The following is a 21,848-nucleotide window of genomic DNA, read 5'->3' as shown; positions in this document are numbered from 1 at the left end:
TCCGCGAGCGCTCCCTGCTGGGCGGGAGGGTGGAGAGCAGGGAGCAGCCTAGACAGTGGGGCCGGGACACGGCCAGGGAACGGGGACAGGGATGGGGACGCGGCCAGGGAAAGGGGACAGGGATGGGGACGCGGCCACGGGGAGACACCGGGGAAGGAGATATGGCCATGGGAAGGAGCCAGAAACAGAGACATGGCCAGGGGAAGCAGATGGCGATGGGGACGCAGCCGCGGGAAGCAGCCAGAAATGGGGACCCAGCCATGGGAAGGGGACAGGGAACACGGAAAGGGAACTAGGCCGGGTGGGCAGGGACCCATGGTCAGGAGCTCTTCCCCATGCTGGGCCCGACCCCCAATGTGGCAGGACTGGCCAAGCCCTGCCGTAGATACGAGGCACGTTAGGGGCTGAATGTCCTTTTCCCTGGCTCCACCTTGGGGACCCCAAGCCCCCGCCCCAGCAGACCCTCGACACACCCCAGGACGCAAGAGGGTCCCCAGCCCGGGGTGCGACACACCAGCCCTTCGCAGCCGCCAGCCCTGGGCCTGCCACGCTCTGAGGGGTTCCCAGCTGCAAGCACCCTCCACCTCGACCCATCCAACATCGTGTTTGCGAGATTTCCCATCCTTCCCCAAAGGAAGAAAGAAAGAGGATGAAAGACCACTTTATTTGCCACGTCAAGAAGAAATGTGGTTCCATACAAGATCATAAGCTCAGAAATAGGAAGGCCACAGGACAGAAGCGTCTCCTTGCACCAGGGACAAACGCAAGGAGAGGAACAGGGACGGGCCCTGCTCCGTCTCCCTGGGGTGGCTCTGGCCAGCTTTTATCCAGGGCGGAGAGCGGAGCAGGGAAGTCCCTTCACGTCCCTTCAGTCCCCTCCTCTGCAGCGGTCTCTGCTGCGGGATCTCTGCACAGCGACAGAGCTGCGGGGTCCCTTCTGGCAACCAGCCCAGCTCTGCCAAAAGCCAGCGGCAACACTCGGAGTGCAGGATTGTGGGACGCCCATCTCCTCATGCCCCTCGTCAGCACGGAGGACGTGTCAAGCTGCTGGGCACGGTCGCTTCTGTCCCTAGGCCAGCGTGAGCGCAAAGCGGCTCTAAGCGCCCTTCGCTTTGCTCTGCAGCTCGTAGAAGACCTCCTTCTGCTTCCTCTTGTCCTTGGCACGGATGATGGTCATCTTGAAGAGCTTGCAGTAGAGCTCCACGGCGGCGGGGCTGTCGTCGTTCCCGGGGACGGGGTAGGTGATCAGGCAGGGGTTGCAGTTCGTGTCCACCACACCCACCGTGGGGATGTTCATTTTGGCAGCATCCCGGATGGCCACGTGGGGCTCGAAGACGTTGTTGAGGCTGTTGATGAAGACGAGGAGGTCGGGCAGGCGGACGCCGGGCCCGAACTGGATGTGGGCGTTGGTGAGCAGGCCGCCCTGCCAGTAGCGGGTGTGGGCGTACTCGCCGCACTCCCGCGCCGTGCTCTCTACCAGGTGGCCGAACTGGCGGTTGCGGCTGACGAAGAGGATGATGCCTTTGCGGTAGGCGACGTGCGCCGTGAAGTTGAGAGCCAGCTGGAGGTGCTGCATGGTCTGATCCAAGTCGATGATGTCCTGCCCCAGGCGGCAGCCGAAGATGTAGGGCTCCATGAACCTGCGGGGGCAGCGACAGAAGGGGACGCGGGGACGGGGGGCTACAGGCTTCGAGCAGCATTAGAGACCCCGGAGACCTTCCCACCTCTCCAACCAGCACGGGGAAACACTCTGACAGAGGCCGGAGCCCTCGGTACACGGTGCCTGCCCTGACTGTCGCAGAGGGGCTGCAGGTCTTGCAACGCCTGCGCCGCACCGGGGAACCGGCGTTTTTGTGGGGCAGTAACTGGGCCCAGGCGAGAACGCGGGTCTATCCAGACAGCGCCGGCCCCGGCGCGATCCAGGGCGGCCTCCAAAGAGGTCTAGGGAAACGCTCCTGATTTCAACAAGTGCCGGGTCCCGAAACGGGGTCGCTCACCTATGCCGGCAGCCCTTTTTGTGCCCCAGGTGCACCCGGGCGTCGAAGAGATCTTTCAGGGAGAAGAGCTCCTGCACGTTGAAGAAGTCGGGGTGGCCCAGAGGCTCCGTGAGCAGCCTGTCGTCCGCACCTGCGGGGAGGAGGGGAAAAAATGACTGCTCCCTCCCGGTGTCTGCAGGGGACCGGAGAAGGGGCCCTTTGCCACCCGTGGCACCCCGTGAGCACGCACACCCCAGTCCCCGGTGCACCCATGGCCGGGTGCGTGCAACGAGGGCCGGCTCGCCAGGGCCCGGCGATGCCAGCAACGACGCTGCTCGTCTCCTGGCCACGGCGTGCAGCCAGGCAATGCCGCAGGGTGGGGGCTGCAGGCGGGCAATGCCAGGGGGTGCAGGGTGGCAACGCTGTGGGGTGCAGCCGGGCGATGCCACGGGGTGCTGGGCAGCAGCCAGGCAGTGCCACGCAGCGTAGGGTGGCAGCTGAGCAACGCCGTGGGGTGCGTGCCGGTGACACCACGGGGTGCAGGGTGGCAACGGGGCAAAGCCGTGGGCTGCAGCGCGGCAGCCAGGCAATGCCAGCGGGTGCAAGGTGGCAGCTGGGCGATGCCATGGGGTGCAGCCAGGCGATGCCACGGGGTGCAGGGTGGCAGCCGTGCAATGCTGCTGGGTGCCAGGCAGGGCCCTGGCTCCGGCCCGGGGCCCCCCCTCCCGGTGCAGCCCCCCCGGGCACTCACCGCCGGGCTGCCGGGCCGGCGCCGGGGCCACCACGGTGCTGTAGAGGCGCGGGGCTGCTGCGGGGGGGAAGCACAGCGGGTCACACGGGCCGGGCCGGCTCGGTACCGCCCGGTACCGCCCGGCCCGGCCCGCTCACCGGCCCGCAGGAGCCTGGGCACCGCCATGCTCCGTGCCCGGCGGCGCGGGGCGAGCAGGAGGAGGAGGAGGAGGAGGAGGAGGAGGAAGGTCAGGCGGCGCCTTCCGCTTCCTGCGCGGCTCCACCGCCTCCGGCCGCAGCGGGGCCGGGCGGGCTGCTGCCCCCCCCCGCCGGTGCCCGGCGCTGCAGCAGCACCGAGCGGCCCGGGCCGCCCGCACGGCGCAGGGAAGAGCGGTCGCCGGGCGACGGGACGGGACGCGCCGCTGCTCGGAGCCAGCTCGGAGCCGGACCCCGACCCGGACGGCAGCGCCGAGCCCCGGCTCAAAGCCTGGACTCCAGCCCCGACCCGCACCCCGACCTGGACCTGAACCCCAGGCCAGACCTGGACCCGGATCCTGCACCCAAACCCCAGTCCAGACTTGGACGCAGCGCCCAAAACCTAGTCCCGACCTGGACCCTGACCCCAGACCTAAACCCTAATCCAGACCGTGACCCCAACCCCAGACTTGAACCCCAGTCCAGACCCAGACTCTGACCTCAGATTTGATTCCCAGTCCTGACCCAGACCCTGGACCCAGTGCCCAAAACCTAGTTCCAACCTGGACCCCAACTCCACACCCAAATCCCAGTCCCGACCCAGACCCTGACCCCAGACTTGAATCCCAGTCCCGATCCAGAGCCTGACTCCACACCCAAACCCCAATCCAGACTCAGACCCTGACCCCTGACTCAAATCCCAGTCCCAACCTGGACCCCAACCCTGCTCCCAAACCCCAATCCAGACCCAGACCCCAAACGCAAACCCCAACCCCGGGCCTGACTCAGATCCCGGCTCCAAACCCAGACTGTACCTGGCCCTCAGCCCAGGACCCCCCCACTGGGACCCCGACCCGCAGCCCAGATCCCAGCCTCGGCCCCTGCCACATGTCCCAGCCCTGCCTGCCCGCGGGCAGCCCCGAGGGGCCGGCCCCAGCGCCCCAGCCCCCCCGGGACCCCCGCACCAGCGACTTCTACCGCGTTAGCGACCAGCTGCCGGCCAGGTTCAACCACCCGACGTGCTTCCAGGGCTACCGGTGAGGAGGGGCCGATCCCCACGCCGGGGCTCCTGCATCCCCTTCACCGGCACATGCTCTGCCTGGAAATGTTCCCGCGGAGCAGCTTCATGTTCTCTCCCCTAGGAAGAAGGAGCCTCACCCCCTGTACAGGACCAGCAACCAGGCCTACGGGAGCAAAGCGCCGACGGTGCACGAGATGCCGGTACATACGCACCCGGGACTAATAACAGCATCTTTCGGCCTTTTCTTTGACATTTTAGTTGCTGCTGCAGTTTGAGCGTTCTAAAAATTTTCAGCAATGATTGCTCCTCTTTCACCATCCCGGTAACACTAAATCTCCATTTGCTGTAAGAGTTGCAAATTCTATGTATACATGCAGGGTATGCAGTTACCCTTCTGTGCAAAGTTATTTCTTGCTTTTGGCATAAGCATGCTGGAGGAAAAAGGTATGGGCTTAGCAGATGCTCCAGTGTCTCTAAGCAGGTTTCACATGAGGTAAGACAGATGAGAAAAAATCGGCTATCAGTACAGTTTCTATCACCTAGGTCTCATCCTGGCATGCGATGAAGTAAAGGGATTACGTTTAACAGGACAAAAATGTCTTTTCTTCCACATAAAAACCCAGAGAACTGTTCCTTGTGTGACTGTTGCTGCTGAATGCTATTACTGAAAGTACAAAGTATTTATAGGTAAATTCCTCCACATTTATTCTGCAGAGGAAAAGCAATTGGGAGAACAGTTTTGGACTCTAAAGCCTGGTGGGTCTGAGGGTTTTGCTTTCATTCGAAGGCAGTGGTCAAGGCAGAGGAAGACAAAACTCCTCTTCCCCTTTCAGAGCATAGCTCAGCCCTAATACAGCGGTTCTGAACCATCCTGAGCCCGTTTCTGGCCTCGGCAACATCCTGTGACAATGAATTCCTCAAAGTGCCTGAAGACAAAGTACCCTTACCATTTTATCCTAACTTCTGTAAATTGCAGGTGCATTTAAAACATCTCCTTTCTCCCTTTTTCTCCTTTGCACAGACCTGCTACCGTGTCACCTCACACGCTTTCTCAGACACCCTGGGACCGTGCGGCATGTACCAGGATAACGGGCTCAACACCTCCCTCGAGAAGAGCCACGTCACCGGCCCCGACAACTTCATCACCTCCTCCGACCGCCTCGACTTCCACCCCAGTTACAACCCCAGCGGGCCGTCGCACTGCTAGGAGATGCGCGGCAGTGCCCAGGGTGTGTGAAGCCCCTTCAGTTTACCCTTGGTTCCCTAGGTAAAACAAAAAGCAAGCGAGCAAAACCAACCCCAACCCCAGGCAAACAAGCACCAGCACTAACCTTATCCTGCATCTGCTGCTAAGCCCATGTCTTCTGAGAGCAGCCGTGGGATGTCACGAGCGAGCTGAGAATTGAGTGGGTAAGCGAGGTGGTATGAAAACCGTATTGGTGGGAGGCCTAAACTTGAAATATTGTTTCGGAGCTCTTGTCTTAATAAAGAAACACATCCAGGGAAATAATGGATTCTTTCAAAAGGCCTTTAAGTACACAGGAATACTGTGACTGCTAAAGCGAAAATGGACAGCTCGCAGGCAGCCCGTGCCATGCTGCTCTGTGAATGCTCAAGGAACAACATGCAACTATTATTTTTGGATGAGCCAGTGTGGTTTTATTGCTCACGCAATACTGATTCTCTATTAAGATGCGCTGGGAAAGGCCAATTAGTACTAGCTGCAACAACGGCTTCTGTGGCATCAGCATTGTATCTGCCACAAGAAATCTATAGTACTTAAGCAATACTGAAAATTTTGCTTGATATCGCTGAGCAGAGTAAAACTGTACAGGCAGACTGTCAGGAAAACAATTCATATAGCACAGTAGTCAGCAACAGATTAACAAACAGTTCACAACATTAACAGTGTAAATCAAGGTTTAATATGAATTTTTCTCCTGAACGCAGGAAAAAAAATCATCCAGCTTGGTGATGTGACAGTTCCTGTAACAATGTGATGAAATAGCTGCAAAATTAACCAATTAAAAGTAACAGTATATTCATTAAAAAAAGACAACAAGAAACACAACAATGACCCCCCCAACTTTTTTTTTTTAAAAAACAGGACTCCTAACTAGTTACGGCCAGAAAGTTAACCTGGGAGGGGGTAGCATTTTAAATACACCTCTCAGAACTACGATGTCTTAAAAATTATTCAAATAAAGGCAACTAATCCAAAGGAAAAAATATTTTCTCACATTTTATTTAAACAACTGTAGTTACACAACCAAGGAAACTGCATCATTTATACAATAACTTCACTGAAAGGAACACCATATCACATTTTTCCTAAAAATTAGTCTTGAAGAACTCAGCCTATTTATAGGTGAGAAATAATCCTACTTTACAGGCATAACACAGTGATAATGTATATTAAAAATAAGTGTAATACTATTATTCCAGCTGTTAGCTAAAAAAACCCAACCGTGTAATAGTATGTTCTAGTATGTATAAACATACTTGCGAGGTAAAGGTATTCTGTTAATAAAATCACTAGGTAAAAATCCGAAGTCCAAAACTGAACAGTTCAAGCCTGTAGTTGTGCTTTTACTAAACATTCAAAACGCAGTATAGCTAAATGTTCCCAGACCTACCAGTAAGATTCAAATTATGCCCATCAGAGGATTCCCGTTTTGCTCTGCAATGCAGCTGGTTATCTCAAATATCCAAACTGGTTAAATTCACCTTTGCTGAAAACACATCAATACATTTGAACAAGTAAACATACTAAGCACAGACATCGTCCTGAAGAGTTAACTTTTTAAATATTTAACTCATGAAAATAAACAAGCAACCCTCCATCATTCACTGCTTCTCTTCCATTAGACTCCAGGTAATACCTTGAGTTTCTCATCACTTCCCTTTCTTCTCCTGAAATGAAAGGCAACATAAAGCACAAAATAAATACAAAACAGTTGTGACAACTTTACACATCTTCTGTTTTATCCACAGATTTTTTTTGTTGATGGGATGAATTTAGGGATGAGACTGCCTCTGAAAAATATCAATTTAGTGGCCTTTATTATGTATTTTCCACCTCTTTGCATGCTTCATTGGAAAACACCCATGTCCCTTCTTCTTTACCATTATTTATTTTTTTTATTTGAAACCAGTTTCTCTGAACAGTTTTGCATGACAGTGCACCTCACACCACTCTAATACAGACTGAATCCTGACGTATGTTGGAGGACGGGTACCCAGTTTGTTTTCACTGAGGTCTGCTCAGACAGGAGCAACATGCAAGCTTCAGCCGCAGAATCAGCCATGACAGATTTGCCTTCGCACGTTGATTTGCTCAAGGCTACAAAAATTTGCACTTCCTTTTCATCTTTTCTGCATGTTTTTCTGCATTTTTTTTTTTTTAAAGAGATACCTATCCAAATCCAAAACATCAACCTTAAGCAGCTGGTTTTGGGTGCTAAACATTTCTCAGTGTGATTAAACCAAAAGGTAATAATATAAAACTATACAGGACTTTTAGCAATAAAATAAGAGAAGAATAGAAATGTTCTCTAAATGTTGTAAGACAACTCTATCTTCCTTGTTATGAGAAAGCATTATTAATTACAAATCTTAATTTTAGCAAGCCAATCATTGTTAAATAGGAGCTTGAAATATAGCCAGTATTTAACTGCTGCAATTTTAGCTGTATGGAGTGTTGGTGCTCACACACAGCACTTCGTGCCCCATGTACAGGGGCAGCAGAGACCTGATGATCTCCCTAGTTTCATCAAAAACATCTCTGGATTCAGCCAGGAACTAATGCCATTAATAACGAGGGCTTCCAAGTACTTGAAAAGTGGGCAGCTCACACTGGTCACTAGTTAGTCAACAATTACAGATAAATTCAAAGCTTGGCTGAGCTGGATTTAAGACAGCAACTTCAGAGAAAAAGTCTTCATTATCCTGATACTCTCTAAGTTACATGGTCTATAAACACAATATGATACAGAGGACTATGATACAAAAATGGCATATATATCACAGTCAAATACATACAAGAAATGCCCACTGCTGAGAACTTTGTTGATACTAGTAACTCCATGCAATCTTCCACTGTGCAGGTGAAGCACCTGTGCAAGTTTCCAGTCTTTAGCAAGCCCAGCTTAATCTGAAAACTCCGACACTGCAGGCAGGATGCTGTAACTTACCAGTAGCCATAATAAAATATACCGAGTAGTTTAATAACTTAACACCCAAATTAGCAAGATTTGTGCCCACAATGAAAAAAGATAGTTTTTTAAATATAGACCAGCAGCCATTTAAAAAAATAATTTACTTCTTTACTTACTTGAGTAGATCCAAGTTCATGGTCCCGTATTTCTATTGCAATAGATACAGGATCGAATTAATGCCTAGGGAGGTCTGAAATCATGGAAAGAGGAACTTTGTTCTGGGCACTCAACCAGTGCCTCTTCTGCTATCACTGGAGTTACCAAAAATAGGGTCAAGAGGGGTATCTAGTCCACTGCTGGCAGGCTGTTATGACCAGCATCAGCAGGAGGAAAATGAAAGCGGGTCCATTTTGGTACGGCAGCTATCAAGACTCCAGTGATTTGTACTGCACCCAACTCGGCGCTGGATGCGACTCTTGCTCCTAAATTTATATTCACTCACCCAGTATAATTTTTCTACAACTCAGTTGCTCGACCCTTAACCTGTAATGTGTAACAGTGACTTCTTACTGTTCAAACACACCAGATGCCTCTTTTCTGAATGACTGATGAGAACGGTGCCCAGAACAATCACGCTGCACCACTCCCCATATGGCTGCGACGTCAACGCCACAGAGTCTCCTTGCTTTTGAGGAGAACTCAGCGCTGGGTGTTGCAATCTCCCCGCTGTGCACCAGAAAGCACGTTCATCCAATCCCCCCACCCCCTTGGCCTCTGGGACTTGAAACCTCCAGTTTTCAGCTGCAGGGCAGAAAGGACCACGTGCCAGTTTGGAGGCTGCAGGAGCCGAGCTGCGAAGGCTGCCACGTGGAGCCAGAGCAAGTGCTCTCCAGCTGAACCTGAATGCTCACCTGCCAAACTCTGCTCCAACGGGAGGAAACCCTGAAAACACTCGGGAAGTGCTCCTGGGATGCTGCTAGAGGAGAGGGGCAAGCACAAGGGAAGGCTCCATTTCTTGCCCACAAACTCAGGGGAAAACTGCTGTTATGGGTTTGCTAGAGTTACAAACACCATTCTCACCTCCCCGAGTACCCTCATAGCTTGTAAACCTGTGTGCTTGGTAGGTTCTTCTCCTCCACTTTGTGTTATTCAGAACATGTTTAACAGGCGGATCTTTTAAGATCTGGATTCTGCTTCTTCGTGCCATGGAGTCACGATCCGCTGTCAAGCAGAGGAGTCGGGTCGCAGGTAGCTGGTGGCCAAAGGGAAGAAGCAGCAAGAAGCAAGAGCAGCAGGTGACTTGTGATCCTGTTCCCAGTCAGGCTAATGGAAGTTTTGGGACCATCTTAGAGAGCAACATCCCTCACTCACAAATGTTACTGGCACCAGCTAATGACATCTTTGGACTACATTCATGAGGGAAAAAAAAACCCAGATACCAAAAAGGACTATTCACTGAAGATGATGACACAAACCATAGGAGCACTCTCTGGTTTCATGGTTCATGGTGAGAACCCAATTTATTAAACATTATAAACTTATCAATGTACACCATTTCCTATATACAAATCAAGTTTATCAATTAAAAAAAGTGCTGTTTGAAATTAGATTTTATTTAAAGCACAAGGTAATCAGAATTGCATCTTAACTGAAAGTGAATCAGTTCAAGAGGAGTACTGAGAACACAGACACATTGACAGGGCACAAGACACCTTTTAACTCTTCATGTTGATTTACTGAAAATTTGGAGGACAAAACATTCAGCTTATTTTATACAAACAGTACATACTGCTTCCATCATCTCTATTAAAATTAATTATAGTTTAATCCTTTTAAAGCAAGGTACTCTGAAAACTTCTATTTTAAAATACCAGTCTATTTACCAATGCCAAAAAGGCCCAAATCCTGCAACCGAATCAAGGCAGACAAAAATATATGCCCGTGTAGACTGACTGCAGGCATGTGGGCTAAGTAAAAAACACTTTTCCCAGGTATTCTACCACTAAAACGAAAGGATCTAACATACTGATCTCTTAAACAAACAAACCAACCCAAGGACTATAAAAATGTGGCCAGACAGTAAGATATATCAAGTGACCACGATTAAAATGTTTAAAATGTAACTGCACAACAGTATAAACACACAAAGGATGTTACTGATTTCTCTACATGCCACAGTTACTTGTTCTACTCTACGCTGTAGTTTGCCAATATGCTGCAAATGCATCATATCAGGAGATACTATGCAATACTGGATCCATTTTTGACTGCTTTTGCTCTGTTTTGCAAAATTAAGGCCAGCGTCTAGGAAGACTGCTGAAGTGATTAAGAAACAGAGTGATACTAAATGGTAGTTTGGCTGAGATAAGTTCTGTAAAAAGGACCAGATACAGCAAATACTAAATCAATTCACAGGGACAAGAGGTAAGAACAAGCTAATCCAAGGATTTCACTACACACAAATGAAAATGAAATAACTAGTCAACACCTTAAATTCACACCTTTTGGATTTTCCAGTGAAATCTGTGTGGGGACACTTACTCTGATATGAATGCACGACTTCAATGTCATTTAAAATTAGCACAGATTAAAACGTAGTAGTGAAAAACTGTTTTATTCTGGCTACTGGAAACAGAGGCAGAGAAAGCTCTATCAGTAAAAATGAAGAGAGCTGAGTATCCTTGGCATTTACTTTAGGGACCTCCTACAGCAAACCTAGCTTCGCTCTATTGCACAAATATAGTAAATGAAGATAAAAGTTCACAGAAATGTAAAATTTTAGAAACCACTTCTGAAAAAGGAAAGAGAGGGCACTCAATGCAAGGAAGTCCATTCAAAAAAACAAATGCCACCACTGGGCAACTGCAGGGCATCACTATCAGATTTGAGAATAACAAAAATTGTTTCAGCCTTGCAGGCCCAAAAGCATGTAAATCCAGTGAAATCCACAGACATAACATTGTTTGAATGGACACGCTCCTTCTACATGCCCATTCTCTTGACTCGAACTGCAATTGTGCTTTGAATCATCTGCAAACAGGTTTTCGGTATTCAAAAGGTACCTTCAGCAGCCGCTGAGATCACTTTACACAGGACGCGAGTCTACGACAGGCTGACCCACTTTACTTACTTGAATTTGCATTTGGCTCTACAAGGATGGATCTCCACACCTTCCCGGGCGTTCTGCCTGGCGAACCCATCCAACACTTCTCCGAATTGGAGAACCGAGACCCAAGAATAAAACGACTACATAGAATTGTCCTAAGGCAGCTCCAATGCCAACAACTGTCAGACGCTTTGCCTCAAAAGCATAGCGTTGCTGTCAAACGCTGCGTTTTTCCAGGATCTCTTAACAGATTGCCAAATATATTAGGCACAAAAACAGGTTTCCTTCTAATATATGATTAGAGGCCTCATAATTTAAAGCACAATTAGCTGTGGTAGCTTCTTATCTACCATAACTACAGCATCCTGTAGTAATGCAAGACCTAAAAATCATTATAAAAAATATTTCCTTAGAGAGCACTTTAAATAATTTACAAAATTCTACAAAAACTATGTATGCTGTTAAATAGAAGCATTTTTCACATTAGTGTGTATACATTTATCAGTATCTCCCACTTTCTCTCCTTTTGCCTTGTCAAGATAATTACAGTGATAGTTATTTTCTAAAAAGACTGTTACTGTAAAAAAAAGTGTACTTACATATTTGATACCTTTCTTTTCAAGAGGGAATCTGCAGGTACATCAGTAAATTTTGCACAATTTTTGTCTAAAGCTTCCTGCCCTTGGTCCACTTCACAATCGGTTTCCCTATCTTGGAGGACAGGTATTTCTCCTTCCGAACTGGAGCTGCATACCTGAATTTCTTCCTGCCTGTCACTGTCCTGGTGGACAGCTCTATCTTCTTTCTCAACGCACACGTGTATACTCCTATCCATGCATGTTCCTCCCCTCGTTTTACGCAGCATTACTGCCGTCACATTTAGTCCTTGCAGTGGGCAACCTAAACTCGGATCTGGCCTTCTGTACTGTTGGTTAGGCTCTCCCTCACTGCACACGTGTATACTCTGCTGAGATGCCTCTCCACTAACTTTATCCGCTTTTACCACTGCCATACTGGGTTCTGGCAGTCGGGGACCTGAATTTGAATCTGCCCACCTGTCTCTGTGAGCACCTCCTTCCTCAATGCACTTCTGAATGTCCTCAGATTCAGATGTTCCTCTGCTAATCTTACCTACTTCTACTGCCGCCACACTCTGTTCCTGCAAGGGGAGACTCGAACTTGAATCTGCCTGGTCTCCCAAAGCATTATCCTTTTTATAAACCTCTGCTTCCTCTTTGATATACAAAGGAGCAGCCTCCAGTCTTTCACAGGTCTCTGTTACATGGGGACTTGACACTTGCACAGTGAGCTTTTGAGAAAAATTGGATTCTTTTATTGCTGTCTTATTCTCTCCACTAAATTCGCCTTCTGGCAAGAGGGCTTCTTTTCCCTGTTTAAGTGTGTCTGTATCCTGGGAAGCAACCTCTGCTCCTAACGCACTGCCCTGGGTAAGCAACCCTTCTGCTTTCTGCCTTTTGTTCAAAAGCATGGATTTCTTCCTGTCCCGAGCGTATTTTAGACCTGCTATAAATTTACTTGAAATTTTTAGGTGAAAGGTATTCTTTCTTTTAGATCTAGGCTTTGCTTTAAAAAGTTTTTGTACTTTACGACCATCATTTTTGCTGGTTTTAGGTGGAAGCATTTTCTGCACAGGCTCTATACTAGAGATATCCTTTTTACATGTCACATTTCCTTTTGCAGGTAACTCACCAGCAGCAATACCTTTAACCCCTACCGTTCCTTGTTTAGCTTTTGACTGACCAGTAGTATGAAGACATACATTCTCTGCACAGGAAGCAATTTTTTCACTGCCATGTAACATTGCACTTTTCCCTTCTGTTCTCTGAGAGCTCTTCAACTCATCAGTTTGCTGAGATACCTTAGTCTTTTTACTCTGAGCCAGCAAGAGGTCAATCTCATTTTCAACTGGCTGCTGCTTTGCTTTTCCTTTATTAGCACTTTGTTTGGCCACTCTCCATAAGTCAAGAGTTGCATCATCTTTTTGCATCTCTGAATTGCTTGAAGAGTCTTTGGCCTTTTCTGCCAAAAATTTCCGAATTTCTTGTTCAATGCTGTCATCACTGTCCACTGAACTGCTATCATCAGTGGCTGATGCAGCTGTGAAAGGACATTTTTTATTTTTAGCTGTCTGCAGGTTATTCTGGTTTGAGACTGGTTTACGTTTACATCCTTTTTTAAACTGTAAATTAAACTCTAAGCTCTTCATGGTTTCTGGTCTTTCATTTGGAAGCTTGACATTTATGTTGTCTGAAGAATTTCTGACCGCATTCTCTTTCATAGCTTTCCCAGATTTTGAGAGGCAGCTTTTCAGTAGCACAGGACTTTTACATTTCCACTCATTTTCCTCGAGGTTACTAAATTCATCTAGTAGCTGAGTTTCTGTCTCGCTGAATCTGACTCTCTTCTTGCACTGAGTTTTCTGGTCTTTAGACTTCTTCTTTAGTTTTCTTTTAGATCGTAAAAGGTCCTTGATAGCACTATCAAGATCCTCATCACTATCCAGAGAACTGCTCTCATCATCTGAACCATCCCTCTCTCGAGTTGGGACTGTATTTTTAATAAGCTTTCTTGTGCTACTCTGAACCTGCATAAAAGGGTTTGCAGAGTCCAAGGCCACACACTTGCCGACAGATCCAGACAGTTCGGAAGACATCGGCTGCTGCTGCCGAGCCTCTTTGCTACTGAGCCCTTGAGCATCACAGAGTTCTCTAGGGCCGCTCAGAGCGCAGCCCTCTTGGAGCACAGGCAATTTTGAACAGTAATCTGGCTGGAAAAATCGGGTCTCAAACTGTTCAGGTGTTTTTGATGCACCTTGTTTCACTGTTCTACCTTCCCCTTTGAGTCTCCTTTTACGGCTCAGTGATAGCTTCAGTGTTTTGGGAAGAGAAGGCTCAAAGGTACCAGTGAGGTTGTTCTGACCAGAAGGCAAAGGCACCTGGATCGAGTGTGACAGACTGGGAGGCTTCGTTACAGGGCTTTCCGACTGTGCTTTGAGAGCCAGAAAAGCCCTGATTTCTTGCTCTATACTGTCGTCACTGTCCACAAGGCTGCTGTCACTTTCACAATGAGATGATGAGAGAAGCTGGGGAGAAAAGAAAGAGTCTGCAGTAAGTGATTTGTTGTCACTTCCCATTTGGGATGGCATGATTGTTTTGGAAATATCAAGAATAGCTTCTGCACACATGAGTTCTGCAGATGTGTCTGCTCTGCAAGAGGCCTGCAATGTCAGCTCACAAGCAGAAATCTTGTTTTCTGGAGGTGCAAAATGTCCAGCTTTTTTCAGTGGCTTGAACAGCTTGTTAAACTCATTGCTTGTGCTTTCTAATTCTGTTGACTTTGAAGTGATTTCTTTTCTCTTGTGGCCTGTAGGGCTTTTATGGACTTCTGGTGAGGCACTTCTTGCTGAGCTAATTGTCAGGCTTGCAGAAATGTCTGCTATACCTTTTGTTTCAAATTGTTCGTTTTGCAAAGGGGCATAGTCTGTTGAAGGACCTGCCTCTTGCCTGACCTTCTCCAGCTGATAAAGCTGAATGGCTTCTTCAATGCCATCATCACTGCTCGAGTCAGATACGTGCATGCTCTCATTGATAAGTTCTCCCCTTGTTTCCCAGAAATTAGCTCCACTTTCTTCATTTTGCTCCACTAACCAGGGTCGGCTGGCAGTGGCCACTTCCAGATATGCTTGGCTCACTTGGCTGAAATCGCTAGGCTCTTCTCGGACTTTAGACTTCAAACACTTGGACTGTGTGCTGGTTTTCCTCAGCTTGGGATGATGTCTTAAGAGAAGCGCTTCACACCCTTGCTTTATAGCACCACAATTTGTTTTGTTAGTAGTTTCTCTGTTACATTTTAGAACAGATCTCACATGTGAATCTTTTTTATCCTCCCCAATTACACACTTACTAATTTCTTGCTGCTTCTTCTCATTCAAGAACTGCACTATTTCAGCTTGTATGCTCTGTTCAAAAGAGTCATCGCTACTGATGCTCTGAGGAGAAGCAGGCTGTAGCCTTTTACCAATTCCCAAGTGGTCAGAAAGATAGTCTTCAGAGAGCATCTCAGCTTTAAATTTCACAGGGAGAAGATTATTAGCCATTTTGTTCTCGGAGAATTCTCTTTTAAACCTTTTGTCTCTGCCTATGTTTTCAGAACACTCTGCGTCCCTTTGCAGTGACTGGTCACTCTTGCTTTTTGCTTTCAAGTACTCTTGAATGGCCTCCTCTATATCTCGGTCAACAGAATCGTCACTGTCAGAATCCAGCAGCAGAGGCCCAAACTCCACATTCTCTTCCACTTCAGTGCCGTCGGAATCAGCAGGGCAACTCTGCCTGTTATATTTTGGGTGTTTCCGCAGCAGCACCGTGCTCGATGCAACTCTGTTGCTAGTGCTCTTTTCTCCCTTTTGTTTCTTCTGTGTAAAACAGTCATACTCATTGTTCATACCCAGGGGAGACTCTTGACTTTGCAGGTTGTTTATGATCATCTGAACTTTTGCACTTACAGAAGTTCTAGTGACGTCCCCTTCAGATCCAGAGAAGCAAACCGGGTATCTACAACTCCTCGACGGTCCAAAGGGCTCCCATTTTGTTTGTAGAGCTACCAAAGGAGAAGCATTCATAAGGAACATTCTAGCAGGCAACAGCAAACAGATTTTCAGACTGGTCCCTTTTCCATCCTACAATAAAAGAGCGAAAAATACTTTTCATAATGTATCTGACTTTTGAAAGCTCCATGCAATAATACTCGGTAGACAAACTGTAAATTATTACTGCTCAGACTTACTGTGCCGGATAATCACAGAAGTTACCCCTCAACATCTTTTTAATCAGTAAATCAGCGACTACTGCCATTAGGGACAAGATAAAACACTCATTTGTGGTTTTCAGTATTTTCTGGTACAGCTATAATTGATTCAGGTAATTACCTTCACTTCTTAAATTCTTCCTGCACTTTTCACTGAGGATAGCACTCTCTTTTGAGTATGTGCCTAAGAAACCACATACCATCAAGACACACACAGATTCACTTTGACTATATTTCAACATACAGGTGGGTAAGACCCCCTTCTGCACTAACATGATTTTAATACTTCTGCAATGAGCTTTGTGGCAAAAGAGAAAGAGCAATTTTAAGGGAAGCTTTCATAATGAAGTGGAACTGGTGGGAGAGAAGACTCCTGCAAAATATTCTCCTCCCTATGTTTCCTTTGGCATAAGTGCCTGTTTTAAATAAATCCCGCCATGCATAGCTCAGCTGTTTAGCCTGACAACAAAAACAATGTTGGCTATGTCCACATGGTATATAATGGGCGGATGTGAATCAAGGCTGCCCGTGATCTGGGATGGTGGAACACAAATCAGCTCTTATTCAAAGGGCAGAGTGATTGCATTAGCATGATGCCAAGCCTGAAATCACACACTATCCCAAGACAGTTTCTGCTAGTTCTAGCTTGGCATTAAACACACACATAAAGGGATTTGGGGGAAGCTCAAAAAAGAGGAAAGGGAACTTGTTTCTTTCTGAAACATACCATCCAGCAATAACCCCGAGACAACAACCATTTTGACCTAACTGCAGGATCAAAGCTTTTGGTAAATGCAAACCTTCAAGAGTTTGCAAAAGCAGTAAGAAGATGATGAATTATTCTTCATGTGACAGCACAAGCCCCGCACAGAACGAAGCCCTGTTGTGTGGGGTAATGAAAAAAAACCATCCAGAGAAGACTGACGATACGCCAAAGAGCTCGCAACTTCCACAAGGGCAGAAGGTTTCGCCTGCAGCATCATCTGGCAAAATCAAAACATCACCTGGCTGTCTCAAGGCACACACCACCCAAAGACCACCGCGGGAGGGCCATTTCTACACTTCCGAGATGTTGTCTCACACAAACGCAGCAAGTCTCAATCACAGCATGGCACTGTACACTACAAACCTGACACCCTTTTACCTTTAAGTTCTTTCCAACCTTGCTCTCGTCAATTATTCTCCAGTTTGGCATCAAATTAATCAGTGGCAACAGACACCTTACAGAGTTTAAATAATTAAATAATATTTAGCAGTAGTTTAAAGAATTACTATCCTATAAGCTTTTGTTAAGGAATTACTATGATTCTAAATTTAAAAAAAACCTTAAAAGTGTATTTTTTTGCTACTGAGGAAGAGATAATAGAAAACCAGGGATAACAATGCTTTACCACTTCTAGAAAGAGCATGGTGCTCCAGCAAAGAATGTAGTGTAACATGATAAATATTTCTGTCAAAAGTATTCTGGAACCTATGCTCAGGGATCAGTTTTATTGCCATCTTATTAGAAGATCAGACTATTCTTGAGTCACCCAGGCAGTCACCCTGGACATGCCTTACATGATTTCCACAGAGCTCTTAACTCCGAAGAAACAATTGAAGATACTTTTGCCGTTTCATTCTCTGGTTCTCTATTGCAGAGCACCTTAGCATAACATCTTAAACTAAGCCTTTGCCTCCGGAAATCTATTTCTGATTTTCTCTTCCTCAGTGGAAATTAATTTTAAAACATAATTCTTGTAGAGCTAAAATTTTAAGTGTATTGATCGAGAACATCCTTCCTTGTTGGTTGATACTTGGAGCAATCTGACACATGCTGTTATAATTTCAACCTTTTAGTTGACTGAAGATGGTTCAGATTTATTTCTCCTCTATACATGCCAATAAAACACAAGCACTCTACACCTTTCATGTTTTAAGCCACAAACTAATTTGGGAGCTGTCTCACAGAAACAGCTTAGAAGCTTACTATGATACAGGTCAGAACCTACACTGTTACCAAAAACGTGAATGAATACACAATTTCTAAAATAGTTTCCAACACATTCACTGGGGCAATGGTAAATTAAAAATGGTCTTACTTGTAATAAGCAGCTAAGGATCAGAAAGACAGAAATTAGAATACCTAATTATCCCGAAGAAATGCAATTAATACACTTAAGCTCCTAGCTTCATTAAAAAAAATACTTGTTTCCTATTAACCTATTTCCATAGTTCCCAGAAAAGGGGCAGATGTCTTCGTTATCCAACACCATGATTGCTGTCACAGTAAAAAATTACAAGGGATTGGGATTAACTTCCATGTCGCGCTACTCCTTCCTAACTCCAGCGGCCATGCTCAACTCCCTAACGAGAGTTGCTGAAACTTAACTGCGCGCTAGTAAATCGAAGCGACAGGCGACAGGTAATAACAGCACTTGTATTTATTTAGCATCTTTACTGCTGAAGGATCCCGGAAGATTTTATTGCTGATGCACACAGCTGGTACTTCACTGGCTGCTGAAATACAAACGCGTTTGGGGAAAAGAGACACAGCGGCTGCTAAGGTAGCAGGTAACGCGTCTTGGTGCTGAACGCAAGGACGGCAGCACCCCAGCGGGTGAGGGCTGAGGGGAGACAACCCGGCTGCTCCGACGGGGAGAAAACCCGCTTTTGGGTCAGCTGGGCTGGGGCAGCCACCCCGCTGCGAGCCTCAGTGTCCCCCTTCTGCGGGGGGGGGGGGAGGGGGGCAGGCCAGGTGTCCCCTCCGCGGCTCACAAAGCAACGAAGGGGCGAGACGTTTGCTAGCGGGGGTCGTTTGGGGTGGGAGATGCCTGCGCCCCACCGCCCGACGCGGAGGGGAAGGGACGGGACCCCCCGAGGGGGACAGGGGGATGCGCATGTCGGAGGATGGCACCCGCACCGCAGTCCTGATGGGGGGGTCACACATACTGGGTGGGAGCCACAAAAACGTGATGGGACACCCATGGAGCCACCTACCCCTGGGGCACCCTCAGGGATGCTGTGAGGGGACACCCAGCTCCAGGGACACCCTCAGGGATGGCTGAGGGGACATGGATCCCCAGGACTAGCTGTCAGGGGACACCCAACCCTGGGGTCCCCTCAGATGTCCCTGAGGGTGTCATCAACCCCCAGGGCTGGCTGTGAGGGGACACCCAGCCCTAGGGACACCCTCAGGGCCGGCTGAGGGGACACCCACCACCGGGGACACCCCCAGGGCCACCGCGAGGGGACACCCAGCTCCAGGGACACCCGGGCTGTGCACCAGGGGACACCAACCCCCCCGGGGCACCCCCAGGCCCTCTGTGAGGGGCCCCCCACCCTCCCGGACCCCTCCAGGGCCCCCCCCGCCGCCGGGCGCCCCGTCCCCCCACGCCCCGCCCGCCGCCGCGGCAGGCCCGGCCGCCGCCATGGCTCCCGCTTCCCGCCTTCCGCCGCCGCCGGCCGCGCCGCGGCCTGGGCGCCGCCGCCGGGCACCGCCGGGCCGCGCCGCGCTCCGCCCGCCCCCCAGCAGCGCCCGGGGGGCCGCGGCGCTCACCTGCCGCCGCCGCGGGGGAGGCCGAGACGAGGGGAAGCAGGAGGAGGAGGACGAGGAGGAAGGTGGCGGTGGTGGCGGCGGCGCCCGGCCCCGCGGGCTCGCCCGGCCGCTCCGCGCCGCTCCGGCCGCTGCCCGCCCGCCGCGCTGGTGCAGGGGCGGGCGGCGCCGCCTTCGCTGCCGCCGGGCGCGGGAGGCATGCGCCGCAGGGAGGCGGGGGCGGCGGCCCGGCCCCGGGCAGCCGCGGCCCGCCGAGGGGGCCGGGCCGGGCCGCCCCCGAGGGGAGCCCCGTCACCCGCCTCGCGGGAAAAAAACCATCTTTACAAATACTCTTTTTTTGTAATTTATGACGGGAATTTTGCTGGGGGAGAAGGGGGAGCATCCACACAGCCCGAAATTCTCAGAGCCGGGGCCTGGCGTGCCCGCGCTCCCCAGCCCTCTCCGGAGAGGGCCAAGAGGGGCCCCGCGCCGGGCGGGAGCAGCTCGCCCTTCCCTGGAGCTGCAGAGCGCCCGGCACCGGCGACGCGCATCGCTCCGGTGCGAAGGTCGGGATTAGCGGTTAACGGCCTAGGCCCCTTTTTCAGCAACCGGCACCGTTTTGTGCCGTGCCTCCCCGAGGGGTGCACTGAACTGGACTGGGTGGGACAGGGTGGTAGTAGGTGCCACTATGACCTTCCCTGTTCGTGCTCCAAGCCACGAGTGGCACCGCAAAATTTTAGTTTCTGATCACTGGTCTAGACCCAGGTTGGGACGGGGAAAATGGAGGGTTAAATGCTTTTTAAGCACACTCAGGCCTCGCTGCTGGCCACGTACCTCCCAGACGCAGCACTTTGCTGAGGAGCGCAGGAATCGGGCCCGTCCTGACCTGCTCGCGTGCTGCGAAGCCACGTACGCGTGTCCGGGGTTGCAGGTGGCAGAGCTCCAGCATCCTTCCTCGTGGGCTGCCCGCTCCACCCGCTCCTTGGTCAGAGAGGACACACAATTGGTCAGGACTCAACCTTCACAAGCATTTCCACTCTTACTTTTTGGCAGATGAAAAACTAGTGCCTTAACCCAAGGGCTGCCTGTGTTTGCTTTGCCAGTGTGTTTCTTAAGGATGCTTGAACATCTGCCATGCTGCAGAGGCAGGTGATGAAACCAGCACCCGCTGGTATTCCCTAACTTGGATTAGGGAGAGGTTTCCCGAGGCAGTACTATAAACCAGCAAGCATTTAGGCTCAGAAACAGATCCATTCTGCCCTCATGGAAGGAGAAGGTGCTGCTGGACTGGGAATGCCAATCGACTCCGCTTTGTCCCTGCTATCCATGCAGGGTGGTTGCAGGATCCTATCACTCAAAGCTGCGCATCTTTTCTGACTTCTTCCCCTCACCCTGCAGCAATGCATGGGTTTTCACAAGGTGCAGGGCTCATGTAAGCTGAATGCTGTGGAACAGATTTCCAGCTCCGATTTCACCCCAGGGATGCTAGTTTTGGGAGCAGGCATATTTCAGCACTGGTGCAGAGGGAAACATGCCATTTCCAGGACTCCAACCTCACTTTTTATTTTTATTTTTTCCAGGAGTCCCCTACCTACCAAATGAGGTCTGACCCTGCTTATTTGGGGATGTGAGACCAGACTCTTTCCAACTGTCACATATGGCTATAGTCGCTTGCTTTAATTTATCTCCTGCTTTTACAATAAAGCAAACAGAGCTGATAAGACATTCCTCTATGTTCTTTTCCCCAAGATACATAGTGTCCTTTAACACGCTGAAATGGCTTGCTTGAACAAGATTGCTGAAAACAGCACAGCCGGCCTGCCTGCAGAAAGAAACAACAAACTTGCTTTTCCCTAACTGCCAAATAGCAGCACAGAGGTGAGGAAACTGCTCGTTTCATGATGTTCCTCCTCATGCTACTCCAGAGGAAAGAAAGGGCCCTTGTATTCATGTTTCCTCCCAGGCCAACTCAATTTGCATGTGAATGCACTTTAAAAATAAAATTAAAGTCAAAGCTGTGGCCAGAAGCCTGATAAATGTTCTTGCGCACATGCTATTGCTTGGAAGGGACGGGGTTGGCTCTTGGCTGAAGGCTCTGCTGTTACACCCTCCCCAGCCTCAGGAGCTGCTCATCCCCTTTGCAGCGTGTTGCAGGGGGTAGGAGCAGGCTCTCGTCATGGGGGGGTCTAGACAAATTAGAAGCAAAAGCTGCTGTTGGTTGCATATGGAGCTCAGATGTTTGTTTTCTCTTTGGCAAGAAAAAGGACACAACTAGAAACAATAAGAATTAAAGGACTTACCTTGCAGATTCTCCTGGTGTCAGATA

General features: G+C 49.3%; 3 protein-coding genes across 3 annotated transcripts; 1 reads left to right on the top strand and 2 right to left on the bottom strand.

Annotated features, from left to right (window-relative positions):
• Positions 1–645: 645 nt before the first annotated feature.
• On the bottom strand, positions 646–3,006 carry MRPS2 (mitochondrial ribosomal protein S2). The gene is made up of 4 exons (XM_026094438.2): positions 2,865–3,006; positions 2,728–2,784; positions 1,998–2,127; positions 646–1,640 (listed from the first exon to the last, which is right to left on the bottom strand). Exons 1-4 carry the CDS (start codon positions 2,890–2,892, stop codon positions 1,097–1,099), a joined length of 759 nt encoding a protein of 252 aa, XP_025950223.2. The 5' UTR covers positions 2,893–3,006; the 3' UTR covers positions 646–1,096.
• PIERCE1 (piercer of microtubule wall 1) lies at positions 2,946–6,767 on the top strand. Its single transcript, XM_026094437.2, has 3 exons — positions 2,946–3,937; positions 4,043–4,121; positions 4,943–6,767. The coding sequence occupies exons 1-3, from the start codon at positions 3,789–3,791 to the stop codon at positions 5,126–5,128; spliced, it is 414 nt and encodes a 137-aa protein (XP_025950222.2). The 5' UTR covers positions 2,946–3,788; the 3' UTR covers positions 5,129–6,767.
• On the bottom strand, positions 6,151–19,773 carry PPP1R26 (protein phosphatase 1 regulatory subunit 26). The gene is made up of 3 exons (XM_064523855.1): positions 19,547–19,773; positions 11,784–15,880; positions 6,151–6,834 (listed from the first exon to the last, which is right to left on the bottom strand). Exons 2-3 carry the CDS (start codon positions 15,830–15,832, stop codon positions 6,786–6,788), a joined length of 4,098 nt encoding a protein of 1,365 aa, XP_064379925.1. The 5' UTR covers positions 15,833–15,880; positions 19,547–19,773; the 3' UTR covers positions 6,151–6,785.
• Positions 19,774–21,848: the final 2,075 nt, after the last annotated feature.

Source organism: Dromaius novaehollandiae, chromosome 20, assembly GCF_036370855.1.
Source record: "Dromaius novaehollandiae isolate bDroNov1 chromosome 20, bDroNov1.hap1, whole genome shotgun sequence".
Taxonomy (NCBI): Eukaryota; Metazoa; Chordata; class Aves; order Casuariiformes; family Dromaiidae; genus Dromaius; species Dromaius novaehollandiae.
The sequence above is the reverse complement of the archived record's forward strand: the minus strand, read 5'-3'. Positions and strand labels throughout refer to the sequence as shown.